The sequence below is a fragment of the Melospiza georgiana genome, chromosome 1, assembly GCF_028018845.1.
Source record: "Melospiza georgiana isolate bMelGeo1 chromosome 1, bMelGeo1.pri, whole genome shotgun sequence".
NCBI lineage: Eukaryota > Metazoa > Chordata > Aves > Passeriformes > Passerellidae > Melospiza > Melospiza georgiana.
In genome coordinates this window covers 116317844-116340682 of record NC_080430.1, presented here as the reverse complement: position 1 = coordinate 116340682, position 22839 = coordinate 116317844, and the positions used below count along the sequence as shown (strand labels likewise).

Here is a 22839-nt window from a genome sequence, read left to right as displayed (position 1 = left end):
AGGAAGGAGACGTGTCGAGCAGAACTGCCACACTGGACAGATTTTGGGCTGTTTAGGAGCCTGGTTGATACCACTGCTTCAGAAGCAGTCCTGAGGGGAAAACAAGTCCAGGTAGGCTAGGTATTCTTCAAGAAGGGTCTAGAGCACAAGTTTTAAGAGAAGCAGCTAATGGAACTGGGGTTGTTTAGCCAGGAGAAAAGGATGCTCAGTGGGGGACGCCATTGCCCTCCACAACAAACTGAAAGCAGCTTGTAATGAGGTGAGTCAGTTTCTTCTCCCAAGTAACAAACAAGAGGAAAAGGCCTCATGTTTTGCCAGGGGAAGCTTTAGATTGGAGACTTGGAAAATTTTCTTCACCAAAAGGGTTGTGAACCATTGGAAGAGGCTGCCCAGAGGAGCGGTGGAGTCACCATTCCTGGAGCTATTGGAAAGATGTGTAGATGTGCCCAGGGACAGGGTTTGATGATGGACTGGGTAGTGCCAGTTGGACCCAGTCTTACAGCTCTGAGTTTAAGAATCACAGTCCCTGGGTGCTCACAGCTTTGAACAGCTAAGCCTTTTTTCAAGCACAGAAAGCCTCTTCTGACTTGTGAGAGCAGCTGTGACTTCAGCATTTGCTTCCTGTATTTTGCTGCTTACTCAGACACCCTACATTGTCCCTTCCAGCCAGGGAAGGGATACAAGAGAGGTGCTCAGAGGTCCAGCTGGGCTGCAGAACAGTGCTTATTCCCTTTTCCCTCTGCTGTCTATCAGGCAGCTGGATACATGCCCCAGGGTAGAGGCCTGTGTTAGCGCTGATGCTGGGGATCACAGAGGCACCTGCTGGAGGGAGGAAGAAGGGACATGGAACAGCAGTTACTGAAGGGAATGACTGTAAAGATGGCCATTCAAACAATGGATGAAAAATAAATTTCCTTCTGTTCACCTACACCCTAGCAGACTTCACAGTCAATCCTCAAGGCTGATGAAATATTTTTTCCATAAATCTCAGTAGTGTGGAGGTAGGAACAAGCAGTCCATCAGCACTGGCAGCACCAAAGTGCAAGGCAGAACATGAAGCACCAGAGACTTCTGGGATCAAAGTTTCCATCATCCATAGGCTTTTGATGTCTAAACACAACAGTCAACACATACAGAACCCTCAAGACCTGTTCATTTTCAATCTGAAAGTCAAAGGGGTTTCTCCAACATCTTGAACTGTCACCTTTAAGAACCACTTTAGTTTACCTGTCACATAGATAAATACCAAAACACAACATTTCTTGGCTTATCAGGAACACCCATTCAAATTCATACAGCATCAGGAAAAATATAGGCAGAGAGTACTCAAAACTGATATTGCAGGATATAGTAAATTCACAGTGTACACCCTACCTAAGGATTTATCTTGTTAGCTTCATTCCATCCTTTTGTAACCTATAGATTGAAGCAAGAACTGTATGACTGACATATTTCAATGCAGCAACTTCATTCAATTCCACTATTTAATAAAAATAGGAGAATATACCACCCTATTTGTAATATGCAATCACATTTGCTGACAACTTCAAGAGCTGCGGGCAACTGCAGACAAGGACTGCTCACAGAACCACATTTCAGGGAAACAAAAATTTGAGATACATGTGTGACACAGAAAATATTACTAGCAGGCTATTTCCACAAAAACACTGCAATTTTTTTTTTTTTGCCAAAACAATTGCAATATTTTATAATAAATTAAAAATTTTTAGATTCTTCAAAGTTAGGCGTGAGCTGATGGCCCCTACTGTCCCTACACTATTTCTATTAGTGTAAATTTGTCTTAGAGCTGTGAATTGCTTATAGAAATGAGGGATTGAATGAATATATTATTTTGAGCATAATCTTTTTTTGTCATTACACATGACTTTGTTACAATTGTTTTCCATTTTGACAGACACTAGCTCAATTTTGTTCTATGCAGAATTCTGTTGTGTTCTGCCAGTCACTTGATATCAGGAAGTGTTTGCAGTGCACAGCAGTTTATTGAAGTAAAATAGGTAAAGACATATCTCAAGGGTAGGGGGACTTGTAAGAACAAGTAATGATTGAGGATCTTCAGAACCATTCCTCCAAAAAAGGATTTTGAGATAGGACTCATCAAGGTAGAAACCCAAAGAATATAGAAAAATTACTTACAATCTGATGGTTTGAGTTACTACATATGGTATCATATATGTCATAAAGCAATTAAGTTTAAGTGATCCACTGTATTTAGTTAATATAAATGCAGTACTTCTGTTTTCTTCTTCATATCAAACAAGTTGCAATAAAAGTTAAAATATTCTGAAATAGCCAGCTTGCTTTATTTTTTTACTACTTTAACACTTACAGAACTATTTCTTCCAGTTGCCTGAGATTCTTCCAAGAAAACAAAAACCTGCAATGGTGTTTTTCCACATAATAATTATTTCATGGCTATTTTGGAAGACCAACTTTAAAGATGTAGATACTTTAAACATGAGTTAAGGGCTGTCTCCAAATGCATTAGAACAGCATAACATTTTGTACTATAAATTTATCTTATCTGTTCTGCAAAAGTATTACCAAAAGCTCCTCTATGCACATTTTCTTCATCACTTGAGTGCAGAAGTTTCATTACAAGATCATGAAAGACTTGGAGCAGCAGCAGATTCAACTCCCTGCCTTTCAAAAGCTTCAGCTAAATCCAAAGAAATTTTCAGGATTCTAGAGCTAGATAACTTGGATTCAATGATTCTCGTGGGTCCTTTCCAAATCAGGATACTCTGCAATTCTGTGAATTTCCTTTGAATATCTTCAAGAGCACAGACTCATCCCGATTGTGGTAGCAGAAAACTCTGAGCCAGACAAGGCCTTGCACTGTAGAGTAACAGAAAAAATGAGAAGGCAAAACTGAACAGATGGGAATCAGGATATTCACCCAGACCTGGGAGAAAGCCTACAGCTGCTGTTCAGTGCCTAGCTGTGATCAAATAACCACACTGAAAAAATCTATCAAGGACCATATTCCTGGGCTTCTCCGGCTGCACAGAAATCCTCTATTTCCCAGCAATGATTTAGACTTCTGTCCTCCTTTTCTGTTTATAGTGTTGAGACAGATCAATCTTTCCTTTCTATTGGATGAATTCTGCTACCTCTGTGGGAAGAGACCAAAAAAGCTTGAAAGAGCTAGTAGTGGGTGGAGTGTTCTGTTTTCAGTCTGTTGTGCAACAGCACCATCCAGCTGTCAAACAAAAAAATTATCAAACATTAACGCCACTATCCAGATTTGGTCCTTGTACACAAGCAAAATGAGTAATTACACATACTTAAAACCAAAACCCAACCCACAGGTCCCTTTCCCTGTTTCTTAATGAATTATAATGATCCACTGTGTTACACTTTCTGGGTTAACATACAAGAGTGTGCTTTAGGGAAATTAATAATGCAGCCCAGGTTTTGGGTTTTTTTTTTTGGTCCAGTAAGAGTGGCAGGCTGCAGCTTACCTCTGTTTCATGAAGTGTGGAATGTAAGCTCTCAGGTATGAGGAAAAGACCATTATCTTTGGCTCACAACCAAAGGTAGTTAATCACACTACAAAAATTAATGGAAAAATCTCAACTCATAAGAGCCTATGTTTAAGCTATCACACTTTACCACTCGAGCTTCAGCAGTGAAAGCAAGAACAGCAACCTCAAGTGAGGGATAAAAATAATAACTCATACTCAAGTAACAGATCACTCCTGAGAGACATTACGACATGAGGAAGAAAACGCCTTGCTCCCTCAAGATTTTTTATAAACTTGTGTTATTTAACAGTAAGGAATATACAATGGAAATAAATTACATTCCCTACAACAGATTACTGATTACCTGAATTAAATCAACAAGGTCACTGCTTAAATTGCTCTCAGTTCTACACTAAACTAATTTTTGTTGCAACATGCACAGGGAGCTTACCATGTACATCCACTGATGATCAGAAGTCTAACGTTAGACTGCTGTTCCTGCATTCCATGTGCCTTAGCCCATCCTGTGATCCCACATTCTGGCACTGACACCTGAAAGCAGTAATGTATCTCCTTCGCTGATTTTTTGAAGACCAGTGCTAGTTCTTTACAAACACTTTACAAAGCAGCACAGGCCACCTATCAATGCCAAAAGATAGGCCAGTTATCCTTTAAAAGAAAATAACATTAGTGGAAGCTTCCTGAGCAAATATTGTCAGGAAAAAAAAAAACAACTTGTAAGTGCATTATAAGCACTGCTACATACTATACTTATAAGCATTTCTACATGCAAAGAAGACCTGAAGGGAAATCCTGGGATAAATGAGGTAATGTTAAGGAACTTGAGCTTATGCAAAGAAGAATGGGCATACCCACCTCAAGAATGATGTTTTTCTTGCACATAAAATATACTGTCGATTTTAACATAAGCCCAGAATTTAAGAGCACAGCAACAGAAAAATAGCAAGCACTAGAATAGTAGTTAAAGCCATAGGACCAAAGAACATGTCCCAAGATACAGCAGAGGTGGCAAATGACAAACCTGTGCCAAGTAGGAGAGAAGGAACCCTTAGACACACCAAGGGAGGCAAAAAGCCAGAAAGGCAGCAAAGGCAGAAGAGTCTGAAGAGACACGGCCCTAAGGAAGAGAACAACAGCTCCCCAAAATCTGCAGATGAACAAGAAGATCAAAGAGAGGCACAGTTAATGAGGAAGTATTATGGCTAGGTTTAATGAAAGCAAGTTCTCTCACTATTAAAGAGAACAGAGAACACACAACCTTCAAAAGGAGCTCTATTAGAAAGTCACTGCAAGACTATACCATTAGATCAGAGATGAAAGAAAGGTACTAGAAAAAAACTGCAATGAGAAGAGACCAAAATGTTAAAATCAATGTTAAAGTCAAAAAAGAACTGGTGTCAAATGGGCCAAAAAAAAGTGGAAAGATTGGTATGTAGGAGGGTATTAAAAGATAGCAAGGATGTGGCAGCAAAGAGCAAGCCCTTGAAAGTATATTCAGCTCCACACACAGGGAAACAAAAACAAACAACAATAAAAACCTCCAAAACAAAAACAAAAAACCCCCCAAAAAACTCCCACCAAAAAACAACCAACCAAAGACAACAACAACAAAAAACCCCAACTACAAAAAGAAGAAAATGTCAAAGTTTGCACTTTAGGTGAAGAGAAAGTAATTTGAAATAAAGAATCTTATGGTCTTGATGGAAGAAAGTACATTTTCCTTGCCAGGAACCGACAAGAGAAACTTGTGACATGTTTGAAGGCTGTACAGCTTTGCTTGGAGTACTGCATACTCAAAAGGCATAGAGTTACACACTCATTCCAACAGAGAGGGTAGGATTAATCAATTTCAAAACTCAGATGTAAACAGAGAGCAGAAAGGAAGAGCAAAAGCAGATTTTGTAGAATTGCTAGTCAGATCAAACAACAAGAAAATCACAGCAAGCAAAGAAACAGGCCTACAGTGGAAAGAAACAAGACAAGCCAGACAGGAGAAACAGAAAGCCATGGAGTCTTTCCAAAAAGTCTAAATAGAGAGACAACACTTTTACACTACCCTTCATGAGGTCAGTCAGAGTTCTGCCAAGTTGATCCCAGTATGAACTAAAGGATTTCACATGGAACCTGAGCTCATGACAGTAGTTTTTCTGTTTTATCACAGGATACAAGCTTTTAAGCCAGGACACCAGAAGATAAAAGGTAAAAAACGCTATTTCACCTAGACAGCAACATGTTTACATTTATTACTTGTTCAATTTAGCTAAAGAATCAACTTTATTTAAGATTAGAGTACCTGTTTAAACTGAGCTTTGTAATCTCATATGAGTAAGCATTTCCAAACCCCAGGTTTCAGCTGTCCAGAGTCTTAGATAGATGTGCTATAGTTAAACCTGCCATGTCACTCAGAGGATCTGTTTACATGTCTGCAAGTCCCCCCTGCCTGCCCGCCACCAAAGTATCTATTTACTATCCACAGAAATTACTATGCAGCTCAGACCTGAGGAGTTCAGTTTTATCTTCACCCATCTCTCTAACCTTCTAACTAGCACAGCTTGCAGATCTGACTTACTGCAAGCTTCTGCTGTCACTGACAAGTGCAGTGGCAGACCCAATGACAAGCTTGTTGGACTTAGGATTTTAGTTCATGAACAGTCTTATTTAAACTGGGGATACAGAATTCAACATTCATACATGGTAAATCCATACTATTGAGCAGAACAGCTGAGTGCAAGAAACACATTGCATGTACCAGCTTCTCAACCTGCTCCAGTCTTAGAACTTAGAGCCACACTGCAATGCTCACCAACCCATCTTTTCAAACAGGCTTTCTTCAAGTCCCATTAATTTTATATTTAGCATTTCACAGCAAGGTAGTTTCTACTTCCAAAAGTTTCTATACAAGTTGAATTGAGACCCGTATCTTCCAATAAAAGAGGCCAGGTTCCTATGACAGGAAGTAGGAACAAACCCAGGAAATTCTATCCTAGAAAGCTCCCACATTTCAAAGTTTAAGATCTTATTTTAATCCAACATATGGCAACTGTAAAATCCGGTTCATGAAATGGTAACTTGCTGCTGCCAAGTCTTCATATGTATTGTGACAACAGTCAATTCAGATTTCTAGTCAGTAGGGCTTCCCCATTGATTCCAAGATTTTCTTTCTTTCTTCTGCTGAGGGCATCTCTGGTTTCACACCACTTCTCTTCCTTTGCATCATAATGCCATGCTGAAAATAGAACAAAGCGACCATGAGAACAGATTTCCCTGAGCTCTGAATGAACAAGATTTTTAATAGAAAAATGCTTTATATATTAACTCAGGTACTCTAAAGCCTGATTAGCTGATAACTAAATGTACTAGTAGTTAGTTCAAGATATCTGATAGTTTACCTTGCTGCTTCAGAATAGAGTGCAATCAGTATTCCCATTACTCTATGCCAGACCAATGCACAATTGTCTGCAAACGGGTTTTTTTTTGTAGTTTGCACAAGTATTTAAAGGCTAAGCTAAAACCTCTTTACTTCAATGGCATAAGGAAACAGCAGAAAACAGTTTAACTGCACGTAGATCCTCATGGTATTTCTCCACCACCAAATTAAGCTTTATATCAGGTTAAAGTAACCATGATCCAAGCCAGTGGGAAACCAGATAACCTTACCTCGCCTCAGAATTTTTTCACCGCATCAGTTTAAAAGAAATTATTACTAGAAATGTGTGACTCAAGTTCTAAGGAAAACATCAGGTACTGCAAGAACACTGACTCACAATCTAAGAGAGTAAACCCAGAACAATCAAGTGAAGTACTTTGATGTGCATGTGCTTTAAGTCTTACAGCAATGCATACTGGGTTGGTAAGTTACCATAAAAACATTCTTAGCTGAGTTTGAAGGGTTCAGAAAGCAGGATGTCAGAAGTAACATACATAAAGCAAAGCAGGGAGTAAAATTTAGAAAGTTTACTGTGCTTACCCAGAATTTTCTGCAGTTTTTGTACTTCAAAAAGTAATCAGTACACATATCCTTGTTATAGTTGTTGTCATTCATACATTTTGTAGTGGCATCTGTTTCCTTTAATAGGGGAAAATATACTTCAGAGCTGAGGGAAGTTACTGTACTAAGTGTTTAAATATTTTAACAAGTCCCAGAATATCTATGAAGATAGGAGTGAGCTCTTCAGATGAAAGAACACTATCAAAGAGAGCAAAGTAACACCTATTACAAAGGATCACCAGTACTTCCAAGCAGTGATTTAATTTGTAGATAATAGAGTGCTGTCTGTACTCTTCAGACAGTAAGTGCAGAGGCCACAGAATATTTGTTTACAATGATGCTTGGTATAACTCACAAAATGCTTTTAAAAAATAACCAAGCTTGTCTAACCAGGATTTCAGGCTCTGGTTTTAGGGACAGAAAATTTAAGAGACAGCCAGCAGTTGTATTACTCCTATTTATAGGGAATTAACTTGTTATTTCACACTTACTATAATGGAAGATTTTCAGCCCTTCCCACCTTCAGACTCTTAAGAAACTTTTAATGCAAAGTGCTAGAATGCCAGTGTTCTACCCACAAAACAGTCCCCTAGAAAGTGCATTATTTAATACTGAAATGTACAGACAAATCAAACTCAATTTGATCATCTTACCGCTAGACATGGATTTATATCCTGATCTCTAAGCTTTTTTGCATGCCTGGACATTCTAGAAAGACACTCGTACCTTGGCTAGAAAGGAAAAATAAACAGGTTAAGTATCTACTTTTACCAGTAACTCAGGAATTAAGTCTGAATTTCAGGATGTAATAAAGGCCTTCTAGCAACACACAGTTTTGTTATCTTAAAGAAAAAACTAAACAAAACCCAACCTTCTTTTGCAAAGTGTTATTTCCAAAGCAGTAACAGCAAGACAACACCAGCAAGTTTAGCCCAGCACCAAGACTGCTCAGTCCCTGATAAATTCCTGCAGAGAATGGAGCCACCGCAGCAGCTCTCACACCAGCCTGTGTCTCATGGAGGAAGTGACCACGTGTAGGAGAAACAGCTCCATAGAAGCTGCTCACAGCCAACACACTGTAGACACTTCAATTAATAGTGTGTGGGAGGAATGTACAAGTAAACTTTTCCAGATTTGTCCCTACTCCTTAGCTGGATCACATCTGCATCGTCACTGAGCTTTCCCAGGTACAACAAGTGCCCACTATCTCCTGTGTTGCTACAGCAAATATTGAATAGAAAAAGAACTGGTTTCACCGCAAGGTGGGACCAGACCCACTTACACTGTGTATGAACGCTTGAATCACATTTCTTACCATTTAGTAGTTTGACACTGACTCTGAAGCTTGAGAGACACGGAGTTCAGTGCCAAGACTCTACACTGATCCAAGATGATGACATCAAGATGAACAGCAGACCCTCTTTCCCTTTACAGCTCCCTATACATTGCCTCCGGCACACATATGGCAATACAGGTATGTGTTCCAAACAAATACTAAATCTAACAAAAAATAATGTTGACCAGATGACTGCTTGAATCAATGCAATCAGAAACACAGAGAGCAAATTAAAGTACTGCTAATGAAGGACACAATATTGTTTTTTATTTTCTCAAAAAAAAAATAATCGGTGTTAATTCTTAACTTAGACCTGTTTCTGTGCACATTAGGGAATGATAAGTGCAAGTCTGCAGGAAAAAGCCTGTTTTGCTTGATACCAGATAAAAAAAAAAAAATTCAAATACTGCTCTTTGTAGCTCATAGAAAACCATGTTTTAGACGGGTTTTCTTCTTTGGGTAAGAGTAAACTATTTCCAGTAAACATGCCCTAGGTTTTACAAGCTGTGCACGTATACCTTCCTGGTACTTGGAGTTCTCTCTGCTTTCCATATGATCATCTTCTGCAAAAGGGCCTTTTAATTAACAACATCGGGGAAATGCTTTCACTTCCTTTTGAGAACTATGCAGTGCTTAAGTTAATTTAACAAGCCAGGCAAATTTTCTCCTTTGTGATGGGAGGAAGTGCATTTTTGATCAGGCATTTCCAACTCAAATGGAAACACAAGCACGTACACTAGCATCATCACAGACTTAAGAAACGAGAAGGGAGAAGTAGGAAGCAAAAACAGCATACCACAATGCCTCACCTAACTCACCACAACAGATACAAGAAGATTTTTAGCTGTTTGCACGTGTCTGGTTTCTAACTCTGCATTTCATTGCTATTGCCGCCTAAGCAGACATGCCTCAAGGTGTACGTTGTCTGCTTCAGTCTACATACTCTGACTTCAGACTTACTCTCCGAAAGAATGCTTGGGAGTCATAGGATGGGCCGTCATAATCAGTGTTCCTTACACAAACTGCACTTGACGCTTTCAGCTTGATTACACTACCAGAGTCTGCAACCGCGCCCGTTCTAAGGAACAATGCACACAACCCATTAAACACCTACTTAACGAATAAGCAGTTCAGGTTCTAATGAAGATTCACAGCTCGGAGCAGGCAAATGCTCAAACATTCTTAGTACAACCCAAAAGGTCTGATAGCTCCTGCGCGTGTTGCTCTCTCTCCCTCTCCGAAGTACTTCAGACTTGAAACATTATCAGCTGGAAGGGCAGGCGGGTCACGCCGAAACGCGGCTGTGTGACCGAATGAGCAGTTGGGCAGGAAGCGAGCTTCCCCCTCCTCCCAGGTTCTGCACATGTACGGGCTTCCCTTCCTGCTTTCAGATTACAGGTCAGAGCCCAACCACAACCGAAGGCTTGTCTATGCCACAGCTCTTAATTATGCTTTAACACATTAACAGCTGTAAACCGTACCACAGAGAACCAGGGCTGCAGCTGGCACTCTTTAACCCTGGGGCTTTTTCAGTTCATAAACAATCAGGGCACTTCGCTACAGTCTCCCGCCCATTGAAAAGCCTTTGGTCTACTTTAAATGCATACATATAGACACAAAATCGCTAATTATGCCGCAATGTAGACCAGCTCATTAAAACTCCGAACCCTGGAGCCAAGGCCGTACTAAAATTCCTACGGCACTTCGGGCTGTTACGGCGGCGGAGGCAGGAGGAGGCAGCCGGCGGTCCCTGACGCTCAGCACCGCGGAGCTGCCGCCTTGCCCAGCTCAGCTTCCCGGGGAAGGCCGGGAGCCGTCCAGGTGCGGAGGCGATGTCCGTGCCCCCCGCCCGGTCCCTGCCTCCCGCCGGCGGCGGAGCGGCCGGAGGCGCCCGGCGACCCCTTCCCCCACCCCGGCCCGTTCCCCGCGGCCGCTCCCGCCGCCTCCCCTCGGCACCACCTGCCGCCAGGGAGCGGTGCCCGGGCCGCGCCGCCGCCGGGCCCGAGCGGGGCTGCCCCGGCCCGCGGGCGGCGAAGGTCGAGCGAGACTTTTCTGCGCCGGCCGGGAAGGGCGAGCGGCGGGCGGGCACAGCGCGGGTCGCCGCCGGCGGCACTCACCTCCGTCCCCGGCCGTGTCCGCTGGAGCCCGGGGCGGGAGCGGGGCAGCCCGTCTCCAATTCGAAAGACGTCAGCGGCTCGGGCAGCGCGCTTAAGTACGGGCGCAGCCTACCCCGCTCCCGGCCCCGCGGCTCCCCCCGGCCCCGCGCCGCCGCCGCCCACGCCCCGGCGGCTCTGAGTGGCACGGCCGGGCCGCCAATGGCGGCGGCGCCGCGCCCGCCCCGGCCGTGAGCGGCGCCTCCTTCCACCAACGGGGCGGGCGGCGCGGGCCGCAGGCGCCGGCGGCGGGGCGCGGCCGCGGCCCTGACTGACTGGGGGAGGCGTCCAACCCGCGGTGCGTGTGGGCGGCGGGCGGTGTGGGCGCGGCGTGTGCGGCAGGCTGGGCTGCACCGCAGCGCATACACTACAATGGCTGCTGGAAAGACGGGAAAGCAAACAATTTCCAGGCCCGCCGCGTCCAGCCCGAAATATGGGGAAAAAATTACAGAAAAATCGGAGAACACTGTAAAGGGTGGAAACGGGGCGCAGAGGGGATGCTGAGGCTCCCGCGGTGAGTCTGCTGCGGGTTTGGGGGGCAGGCGCCGGGGTTTAGCAGGGAAATATCAGGGTTATTTAAATTATGAAGGGGGAGGAGGAGAAGGAGGGGGGAGAGGAGAGAGGAGCAGCGAGCAGTGAGGAAAAGTTTGTGTTAACCATCCCTCCCTTCCATCCCTCTCCCCCCATCTCCCGCAGCCCCCCGCCGCCCCGCGTCGGACCCCCCCGGGGGGAAAAGCAGGGGAGGGGAGCCGAGGCGAGCGGTGCCCCCCCCCCACCCCCCTTCGGAGGGAGAAAGAGATGATTTTGAGAAAAACCTCTCTCAGGAGTTTCCTCCACTCCTCCCCTCCCTCCCCGCGGCGCTCTGCTGGTTCGCGAGGAGCGGGCGAGGCGGCGGGGCTGCCCGGGGGACGGCAGGAGGGCGCGGGGTGCCCGCCGCCGACCCCCGCGGCGGCCCGGGCCCGGGGCCGCGGGGCAGGGGCAGGGGCAGGAGCGGCGCGGCCGCCCCCTCCCCTCCTCGCCTCTCCGGAGCCTGTGCTGTGAATGCAGTGACAGCGGCGAGAGCGGCGAGAGAGGGAGCGGAAGACATTAGAGACCGCGGTGCCGAAAAATGAGGGAAAAAATTAATATAAATTCGCCCGCCGCCTCAAACCGGACAAATTTCGCACAGAAATTTCCCCCGTGGACCCGGCTATCCGTGGGGTGTCCCCCGGACCTGGCGGCTGCGTCTTTGGGGGGATCCAGAGTGACTTTGGGGCACTCGACCCCCCTTTCCCGTCGTTTTTTGGACAAAAGTTTTTTTTTTCGTAATAAAGAAACGAATTTGCCTGCTCTCCCCCTCCGAGTAGCCCAGGAGCTTTTCCCTTCCCCATCGGTGTGTGTTTAGAGAAAAGTGTGAACCCAAGTAAGTGCTGAGTCGTGTTGCATTGGGGAGGGGGGTTTGCTAACTGAAAGCAGGAGAGATCCGGAGAGAGAGAGAGAGAGAGCAGGGACAGCTTGTTGTCAGTATCATAAACAACCAAAATGGAGGGAGAACTGAGGCATATAACAAAATAAAAATCAGAAAAAAATGCCAAAAAATACCTAAAAATCGGGGCTGCTCCCCCTTTTCTTCCTCAAGGTAACAGTATAAAACTCGCGTCTTCCCGAGACCGTTTTAAGGTTTCAGGGAGCAAGGAGTTAATATTTATTATTTTTTTTGTTGATGAATTCTTTGGAAAGGCAAAAGCCTCTTATAACTCGCCACCGACAATGAGAAAACGTGAAAATCCCTTTCAGGACAGAGAGGTAGGGGGAGATGATGGTGCAGAAAGTGTATAACTTGGGGGTAATGTGGAGTGATCCTAGATAAGATAAATGCTGGATGTGGTGCTTTATAACTTCCTTTTTTAATGCTTTTTGTGTGTGTGTGGTTTTGGGGGATTTGGGGAGATGGGGGCTCTTTTCTTTTCCTCTGTCTTTTTCTTTCCTTTTTTTTTTTTTTTTTTTTTTTTTTTTCGGACCGGAATGTTATGCTTTTGTAGTGTCACTTTCCTGATCTAATTAGGATGTGTGAGGCAAAGAGTAAACCTTTCCGGTTTATAAAGTGCATTTTCGTTGCCTTTGAATTTCAAGTTTTCTTGGTGGCTCACTCCTCTATTTGAACTGGATTCTTGAGAGTGGTGTGGGGTTGAGCTAATGCTCCATAGGGGAGAGCAGAGAGGGCTCGGGGGCAGGGCACCTCTCCTGCGGGTGGTTGCTGATTTCCCTGGCACGCTCAGTTCACCTGTTTGTCCCCCACAAAGAATGTATTCTGCAGTCTCCTCGTTTTATTTATATGAAATAATGATGCCTCATCTCGCCTCACGTTGAAGTTAATGCGAAAGTGCTGCTGATGTTGGTTCCACGTGGGATCAGGGACATAGCAGGGCATTTTAAAGAGACAGCTTCTCTTTTCCTGGGGTTATCATCACCTCTGCAGCACCTCTGCCTCTAGCAGAGGGGTGCTTCGTTGTTTTTTTTTTTAATGGAAAGGTATCAAATCGGCCCTAGTCTGATAAATTAGGGAAGGATAGCAGTGGGAAACGTGCAGAATCGTTGGGATCAAAGCAATTCTTTTGTGTGTAGCAGGTCTTCAGGGAAGTTTTCTTCGTGTGTCAATTAAAACGCTGTGTTTTGGAGAGTGTTTTTTGGATTGTATGCTGCAGAAATGGAATAGTCTCAGGTTGTATAATATTAAGATCTAGTGCTGTTCTGCTAGCTGCGAATTCTGTGGGAGGGGATGAATTCCCTGTGTGTAAGGCAATTTCACAGACATTTTGTGAAAGTTGTGAAGTGCATTATTTTTACTTTGAATACATTCAGTTTTGTTGGGAACATTTGAGTTTGTTCAAAAGTTTATTCTATGCCTAAATCTCCTAAACCATCCCCAAAGGTTTTGAAAATACTGAAAAATAACTGTAGGTTTTAATTGGCCAAAGAAGGGGCTCTTTACAAGTACACCTTAGGTGTGTAGTTAAAACATGACTTGGAAGAATTGCCTCTGGCTTTATTTAAAGAAAGAAAAGTCATTCTAACTGTGGTCTGGTGTCATGTATATGTGTGCATGAGTGTATGCATGCATGCTTTTAGCATGGGTTCTGGCTGATACTGGTTTTTTTCTTAATTTTTAACTTGTAAATGTTTAACTGCGATGATGTGAAATGCTCTGCTTGTCTCTATTATCTCCTATGTATTTTAATTTTATTTTTGAATGTCCTATTTTAAAAAATTAGCATCGCCTCTTAACATGGCAATTTGATACCTTTATGAGGAGTTGCAATGTTGCCTTTACACTTGCTTTGGTTTTGGAGCCTTTGTACTTAGTTCTAGATTGAAAACTGAGTACAGGTATGCGCTTCTTGAGAGGGGAGATGGGCTGCTGGACTTGGTGGGGGCTATTGCAGCACATGTTTGCTGTGAAGCTGTGCCAGTTGGGCAGGAGCTGTGATAGCCCTCTGTGTTGAATAGCATGTGCTTGCAAATGATCTGTACCCTTTCTGCAAGGGTGACCAAAGAAACTTGTTGCCTAGGATAGCCTTGTGGTTAAAGATTTGGGCAGAAATCTCCAAGTTTTCCAGTGACTCACAGTTGTGAAAATTAAATCACATTAACTGCTCTTAAGTCAGAAAAAGGGTCATTAAGGAAGAAAAATTAATCATTTTGTATAAAGGAATGATATTGAATGTTTTTCCAAAACTGCCTTTTATGGTGTAGAGATCTTTTTTATAGTTAGTAAGAATTCAGACTTTAAAGTTCCTTTCTGAATATTTCTTAAACTGATCTATTATTTTTATTGACTGAAGTAACATTACCCTGGAATGCATAGAAATTTGATAAATTAATAGCAGTTCACCATATGTTGGTAGTTTTAATGTACCAGGGTAGAGAGACAGATGGTACTAGATGTGCAGAACTAACTTAAATAAACTAGTTAATGGTACTGAGAACTCTTCAAATGCTGTTTCTGTGACCATCAGTGTGAAGTGCTTAACATGCCTCTACATTTTTACCTAATTTGGAGTTTTTTAATCATTAATATTTTAATGCTGAAAATAGGTATAGACACTGATAGTAACAATGTGAAAGAAGCAGTGTTGTGAAGTATCTTTCTTGACTTACACCTGTGTATTACAAAGTAAATTTGGTGTATCCAACCATAGTACAAAATTCAGGATTTAGGGTAGAGAAAGAGGAAAGGGTGTTCTCTCAGAATTTGATACTCTTCTAAACTGGATTTAATTTTAAGGTATAATCCAGATGGAGATAATAATAGCAGAAAAGAATGTTGTTTAGGATTGTTTTTTTACAAACTTACTCTTTTGTAGAAAACAGAATTCTTACAGTGAAGAAGTGTTTTTTAAAAAATAAAAATACAAAGTAACTTTCAAAGCTTCCTTGTTCTAAGAGTTAAGATAATCTTGTTTATTATGTATTGGTCTGATTCCATAGATGATACAGTTTGATTTTTTCAAGATTTTCTGAAATTAAAACACCTGAGGAAACAAATACTATGGTCTGTTGTTGGTGAAGTTAACCTACTTTTTCTAGGTAAACAGGAGAGGTGTAAATGTATTGAAATCCTTTTTAGAGACTTACCAATCCTATCCAGTAATGTTTAAAAATTAATAACTACAGTATTCTACAACAGTTCAAGCCAATACAGGAATCTAAAGTGACATGCATTCAGCTTTCCTTGAATGCTTAGCTCAAATGTGTCTCTTGGTGTGTACTTTTAATTTAGTAATTATCCTGAAAATTTAGTTTTCAATGTAGAACTTTTGAGATTTCAATTAAGAAACTTTTAAAAAGTTTATGTAGTTCCAAAAGGCACTGTGCACAAAGTGCAGCCACTTCTAATGGTTGTCCATCTCTGCAGCTGGTTAGTCAAAATGGTGCCCTAAAGTCTCCTCCTTTCAGAGTATTGCATGTGTTTTAAAATTAATGGGTTAAGGAGGGCACTACTCATGTTCTAAATAAACCACTGTTTGTAGCTGTTCAAGGTTATTTTGTAAAATAAATGTTTTTACTTCAGAGTCTAAACCATAAGTTTTTAAATTTTCTGTCTATAACCCCTTATGTTGTTAAAACCAGTTTTTGTGAACAAATACTTTTTGGTAGGGTTCTTGAACAAATTTAAATGTTTACCAAGCAGAAATATTCTGGAAAACATGAAATCTGTTCAAGTACTTAGACCATTCTCAAATCAGTGTAGACTTAAAAGGAGCTAGCAGTGACCACCACTGAAGTGATAGAGAATTTGCTTTCAAGGAGTCATTCTCCAAATATCTGCTCCTAGTAAGGATTTAGCTTGCAGAGCTTTTGAAAGAAATGTGCAGCATTTATCCACTGAACTGCTAAGCATCTTTAACTGATTACCAAATGTTTAGGTAGCCTTAAAAAACTATTTAAAATAATTCAAATATTAGAACAAAGTAACACTTGTATTGATCAAACATAAAATGTTTAAATTTCTGAAGCATTGGAGAGGGGTTTTTTTTGCAGTTATCTGGGCATTTGATAATAGACAATTGTGTATTTTCATCTAATCTAAAAAAACCCCACATCTAGAATTTAATTCAATTTATATTGATTTTTAAATTGTGTGATCTTGTAACTTGAATGTAAAACACTGATTAACTCTCAATATAATCACTTACACAGATGCTTTTTTTTTTTTTAGTTGTCAAGGGATATAGTGAACATTTTTCTGAAATTGCATAGATTGCAGTTACTAATTCATTTTAAATAAACAGTTGTCCACCAAATATCAAATGCAGAAGATCCTAATTGTATGCAAGTTCAGAAAACCTAATATTAAACAGAACTGGTCACCATTACTGCAGGTTAAGTTTTATTTTTATTTAGTTTGTGTTGTCAAAGTGTTTTCTATCTACATCTGTATCACTGTTCACCTGTTACTGTCTCATCTTAGGACAAATTGCAGAAATTCATAGAACTGGAGGGAGTTTTTTGACTTTTGAAAAGATACAGCATGCTTTTTAGAGTAGTTGTGTGCTCACAGTTTTAAAGAATGGGGCCTTCTTATACGATGTATTAAAATTTTTAATATTTAAATGGACCCTGCATGTCTAGCAAACGGTTACTGTAGGATCATGGCATTGAAATTAGCCACCATATATGTCAGGGCTTTGAGGTGACTGTGTAAGTACATACCTGACTGTGAGGAGTGAGAAAGGATATGTAATTATTCTCATGTTGAAGGAATAAATAATTTCTATTATATCCTTCTCTGTAGTCTTCTTCTCTCTCCTTTCTGGTTCATTGCCTGTCCAGAGTGTAGAGATACCTTGTCAAATACATTAAAATACATGGCCAGAGTGATGACCTGTTCTATTCATGACCAAATCTGGTGGTTTTTATACACTTATAGGGGGGCACAAAGGAAATAAAATGTGGCCCAATAGCTATTTGTTTAGAGGAAAGGAAAGAGAGGGGAAAAAACCCACAGGTCTGAACTGTTATAAAACTAAAAAGTGAGATTAAAAAAACGAATGCAGACAAGTGTGGCTGTAATGCATACAACAGCAACTCAGAACTCTGAAGTAAAATACCTCAAATCAGATTTGAGAAAGTCAAGTGGGAATCAGGAAAGTAAAACCCAAGAATTGCCATCAGATGCAATTAAGAAATAACTATGTAAAGAAACTTGGAAAAATGCAAAAAGTGTCTGTTACAGTAAACTGAATTGCTATAATCTTCTTTTGCACTTAATGTGCTAAATTCCTCTCTCAAGGAAAATATCCCTAGAAATCAGATTAGAAAGTGTTTAAAGGGAATTATTTGTCAAAGTTGTTTTTTCACTTAAGTTAGGATAACTAATAATAATCTCTTCCATATTGCTGTAATAATACTTTATTTGATACAATTTAGCAATACAGATTGCATGTAGATTTACTTATGTATTCTGCAGGTAATTTACCAGTAGCCTGACACTGTGTATCTCTAACCCTAAAAGCTTTTCTTTATGGTTGTGAGTCACATCAGATTTGGCAGTCTGCAAGTGTAAAGTATTTCTTAGGAAATAAGATGTAGATTGCTGATTTTTACTTATGCACATTTACTGTGAATTGCCAAATAACCAAAAAGGAGCGAGGCTGTCAGAAAACTTAGCTTACCTCTTCATGTATTGAGTATGTCCTTCTTTTTGCAGTGCATGAGTTTTCTAAAAAACCCTGCAAATCATCTGATTGTGAGTTAATGAGATCTCACTATACTGCGTGTTTGAGCAGCAGAAAGACCCTGTGTAGGCAAATGAGATTTTACTGTCTCAAGTGCTTGTCACTTGTAATAAAACTGTTTACTGTGGGGTGTATGTATTTATCATGAATGTTCCATTTACATGTGGGATAGATACAGACATGCACACATTTTTAGGAGACATTTAGGGACAATATCGTGTATTTGAATCAGTTGTGGAATAGGAATATTTTTTTTTTTAAGAGATCATTTTGAAGGAAAGGCAGAATGAGAGATTCTGGCAGCTTGCTATTAAATTTCAATCAAGCCAGTATACTTAGTAATAAAACATTTACAAGTTTGTAAATGTTAAGTTTCTTCAAACTCCTACTGTCACGTGTGGAATTTTCATTTATACTATTTTGCATTTACTGCAGCTGCCTACATGCAAGGCTTAGTAATGCTGCATTTATCACATGCAAGTATAGATAAAATATAAATATATAAAAGCAGAAATTGCCTGCAGCTGTTCTTATGTTTTCATAAGACGATACATTACAAAGGTGTAAATTTATGGTGTTAGCTGCCTGCTATCAGTTACTGGTGCTCTTCTCCTCACAAGTACTTTAAGAAGAGTATTAAAGTAAAATAAAACAAATATAAAATAGTGTCAGAGTTTTGTGTTCTGTTTAAAAGTTAAACACAATATTGTTCAAGCTTATTTTGTTCACTGGAAGTTACTGTGATCAATACTTACATAATTTGTTTCACCTAGGACACTAGGAAATATTGAACCACCTAGCTTAGGAAGAGCTTAGACATGAATGCCAGTTATTTAAATCTTTAGGCTTTTTTTCATCTGCGATTTGAAGTTTTCTTTTATTATTTTGAATACTAGGATTGTGCTCAGACTAAACCACTCCTAATTATGCCCCAGCACAAACATATTGCTTATGGCTATATTTTAATCAGTTTCAGAAAAAGTAATAAAAATATTATTGCATCTGTCAAAGGATGGTGTTGCTACATGCTATTTTAAATGGTGTTTAAGTACAGTTATAAGCATACCAGTACAATGAAATCAGCTCTATTCCTAAACAACAAAGTTACATTATTTTTTACTTAAAAAGTTAACCAAGAATCCTAATATGTTAATTATCCTAATTATTTAGGGTGGTTTTAGTATGTGTTGAAATTGCTTTAAAAAGTATACATGAAATACTTATATCAAACTTGTTTAATTTCTCATTACTTGTAAAATGTAATGTTTTCCCAGTTATAATTTTAAGGGTTTTTTTGTCTTAGCTGCCTGAGTGTATCCTTTTCTTTTGGATACACTCTTTTCTGAACTCAGCACTTCTTTAACTTGTTTTAAACTCTTTTATTATCTCAGAATCTATTTGTGTCCCTTTAAGTTTAGCTATTGATAATTTTTGTACTACAAAAATTGTGCCAAGGAGTACTGTGAAATTTACTTGAGCTGGTGATGCTACAAATAGAAAAATTGAGTGCAGAATAATACAGGAAACTTAATCATGATGGTGTTTGGGTGATGGCAATGGTCCCTAACTGGATGAATATTAAACTTACCTGTGAGGAAAAGATGCCAGGTCTTGTCAAATATGTCCTATCATTGTTTCTCATAAGAAATACTCAGACACACTTCTAGTGTCAATTTCTGTGGAAGGCAAACAGAAATCTAGATTATACTTTCAGAAATGTTAAACTGTGAAATAAGTTTTTCGTGGGGGGGGGGGGGAATGGTTTTAGAGGTCTCCCCTTTATTATTTCACCTTTGAAACCTTGGCCACTTCAGGATATTTGAGAACAAGTAAGTTAAGTCCATATTGAAAAATACATTTCGATTTCTAGTGCAGGTTTTATCTATGCATCATGTAAAACAAATTTCTTGCTCTTTATTATACTTAAATATTTGTACTGAAAGGAAAGTGCATTTAAGCAGTTTCTAACTGCATTGATTGCTTGTCAGTTTGATTGGAGTAGCAAGATGCTTTCATTTGGGGAGATTGGATATGTGTTGTTATTTTCAATTTTTCTATAGTTTGACTAATAAAACAACTAAACATAAAAAGAGACTGAATCTTTCTTCAGTCCTCAAGTTAGAAGACAGATGTGGTCAAAAAGGTGCTCTGGTGACTTAAATCACTGCCCCTCAGTCCTCTCAAAATATTTAAATCATATGAATTTGTGATATCAGTCACATAGTCATGTTGCAGCCTTGAAACTGATAATATATTCAGTTGTCTTGAAGTGAACTCCATAATTCTTCATTAGCAGATAAAATTTCCTAAAGGTTTTGTCTGAATAAGAACTTGAGTATTGTGCTGCTTATTCCATTTTTCATCAGGAACCAAACAATAGAAAGTCTCTCAACTGTGAGCAAAGCCTCCAAGATTTAATGGATGCTCTAAATGTCTGTTCTTGTCATAGTTTTAGGTGTTAAACTGTGGTTGATGGTCAAATAATCCCTTCTGCTAAGCATCTGAATTTCATCATAAAGGAGGTAGCTTGGTATTTGAAGGTAGTTTTGGCGTGAAAGTTTCATGTAGGCAGCTTAACAAAAAAAGCTAAAAGGCAGGCAGAAATTAGCTGTCAGGTTGCAACTGCTTGGTAACTGTCCTGTGAAGTATACCTAAATCCCATTTCTTACCTTGGGATTGTAGTTTGAAGAAGAAAGAGCTTAACTTAGAGCACTTAAGAACAGTTAGGAAAGAGCTTAACTGTTAGTTCTTCCCAAATATATATAACATTTCCCACCATTTTGGCTGACAACAGCCTCTGGAGAGGGACTTTTCGTAATGGTGTGTAGTGATAAGACAAGGAGTAAAACTGAGGGAAGGTAGGTTTGGGTTTGGCATTAGGAAGAAATTCTTTACTGTGAGGGTGGTAAGGCACCAGAACAGGTTGCCCAGAGAAGCCCTGTGTGTCCCATCCCTGGAAGTGTTCTGGGCCAGGTTTGATGGGGCTTTGAGGAACCTGGTCTAGTGAAAGGTGTCCCTGCCCATGGAACTGGATGGTCTTTAAGGTACCTTCCAACTCAAACCATTTTACAATTCTATAATATAGCCAGACTTTTTGTAACTTAGGCCTTTGTAGGAAGGTTATGAGGTCTTCTGGACAAAGGTTATATTGCCTTTGTGAATTAACTTATGAATTAACTGTTACTGAGCAACTTTATAATTTTGTGATGTGATTTTGTCCTTGGGGGTACATCTGAGAGAGAATGTAGTCAAAATTACTTCACTCCCTGTGCATGGCAGAGTTCTGACCCAAAGAGTGTGTGTTATGTCTTCTTGCTTTGAGTACTTTTAGACTGTTATAAGGGGGTAAAAAAATTAATCCTTTTTTAACCTCTACTTTCTGCATTTGTCACTTGTTTAGGAAGTTTGTTTCTTGATATATTTTTTTAGTATGTTGTGGTGGCTGGCAAAGTTACTGAATGATCTGAGCTATAGAATTTCTTAGTGGAAGAGGGACATGTTTTCCCATCTGATCTTGACCAAATTATTTGAAAGTTTCCTGTTCTTTTCAACAGTGCTTTGCTATAAATGAAAACAAATTAAATTAAACAGTTAGTAAAAATGCATGCCCCATGTTCCTCTTGCAAAGTTTATTAGAATCTAGTTGGATGCTAATAATTCCTTTCACTGTGGATCTTTGAGATATGAAGCCTCTATTTCATGCTTTCCAATCACCATTTCCATCTGTCAAATTCTAGGTCAGTCATTAGTAAAAGCATAGTAGTAGCTGTACGGTCTGTAATGCCAACATACTGAGCCCATCTCAGAGAGGGCGATCTGAGCTAAAACTGTAGTGCTTCTCAGGGAGCAAGTGGTATTTCCCCAAGATCTTTTTTTTTTTTTTGAGATTGTTTCAGGTGGCACTCATTGAAAGGGATGGTCTTTCAGGTTGGCAAGAAGCAAGCTGTTCAGGGTTTTCTCTAGTAAGTAAAACCCAGTATTTTTGTAGCTTCATTCAGAAGCTGGTGGTCATTGAGGGTACATCATGGAACAGTAGATTCATGTGCTTCTCTGCAGGGGATGCTCTTAATGATGGAACTACGGTGTCCTGAATGTGGAAGGAGCAGACCAGCAGTGAAGGATTGATTGCTTTCTAAAGTGCGAACAGGGAGATGCATAATTCTGGCTTTTACAAATAAATTAATTCTTTGGAATAAGATGCTTCCTTTACTTACTGGCATTTTAATTTTTTTCCTGCAGTATCAGAAATGGACGCTTCAGGATGATTTTTACAAGCCTGTCAACTTGAAAGGGCAATTAGTGTAACCACAAATGAAGTTAAAATGTTCAAAAAAATATTAAACTGTCTTGAAAGCAAAGAAAAATAACTACTGTACTAATCTGGGAATATTTTTCAGTGAAGTAAATAATACTTATGTGTCATGAGAGATTCATTTAGCAGTAGCTTGGATCCCTCAATAAAAGAATGTTGGTATATTAGCATATTTGTTGATATAATACATTATGTACATAATTTAAAAGAATATAGTTTTTGATAACAAAACCATCATAACTCTATCACAGAAAAAAATTACATTGTGTCTGCATACATCCATAACCTAGATATGCCTAGGTATTCAGAAGCTTCCATGGTGAT

The 22839-nt window shown here is 40.2% G+C and overlaps 2 protein-coding genes across 3 annotated transcripts in view; one reads left to right on the top strand and one right to left on the bottom strand.

Annotated features, from left to right (window-relative positions):
• Positions 1–1983: 1983 nt before the first annotated feature.
• Positions 1984–11102, bottom strand: CHCHD7 (coiled-coil-helix-coiled-coil-helix domain containing 7). The gene is made up of 4 exons (XM_058033007.1): positions 10951–11102; positions 8151–8228; positions 7477–7575; positions 1984–6735 (listed from the first exon to the last, which is right to left on the bottom strand). The coding sequence occupies exons 2-4, from the start codon at positions 8202–8204 to the stop codon at positions 6634–6636; spliced, it is 255 nt and encodes an 84-aa protein (XP_057888990.1). The 5' UTR covers positions 8205–8228; positions 10951–11102; the 3' UTR covers positions 1984–6633.
• Positions 11103–11380: 278 nt separating this feature from the next.
• Positions 11381–22839, top strand: part of PLAG1 (PLAG1 zinc finger) — a 52299-nt gene continuing 40840 nt past the window's right edge. For both annotated transcript variants that reach the window (XM_058032995.1, XM_058032987.1), the window contains exon 1: positions 11381–11500. The gene's annotated coding sequence lies outside the window, so the exon portion shown is untranslated. The remainder of the gene's footprint in view (positions 11501–22839) is intronic.

Excerpts from the sequence above, each read along its gene's own strand:
- CHCHD7 (XM_058033007.1), bottom strand. The coding sequence starts at position 8,204 with ATGTCCAGGCATGCAAAAAAGCTTAGAGATCAGGATATAAATCCATGT. Across the intron at positions 7,576-8,150 it reads ATATAAATCCATGTCTAGCG|GAAACAGATGCCACTACAAA; the intron begins GTAAGATGATCA and ends CCCCTATTAAAG. Across the intron at positions 6,736-7,476 it reads AAAACTGCAGAAAATTCTGG|CATGGCATTATGATGCAAAG; the intron begins GTAAGCACAGTA and ends TTCTATTTTCAG.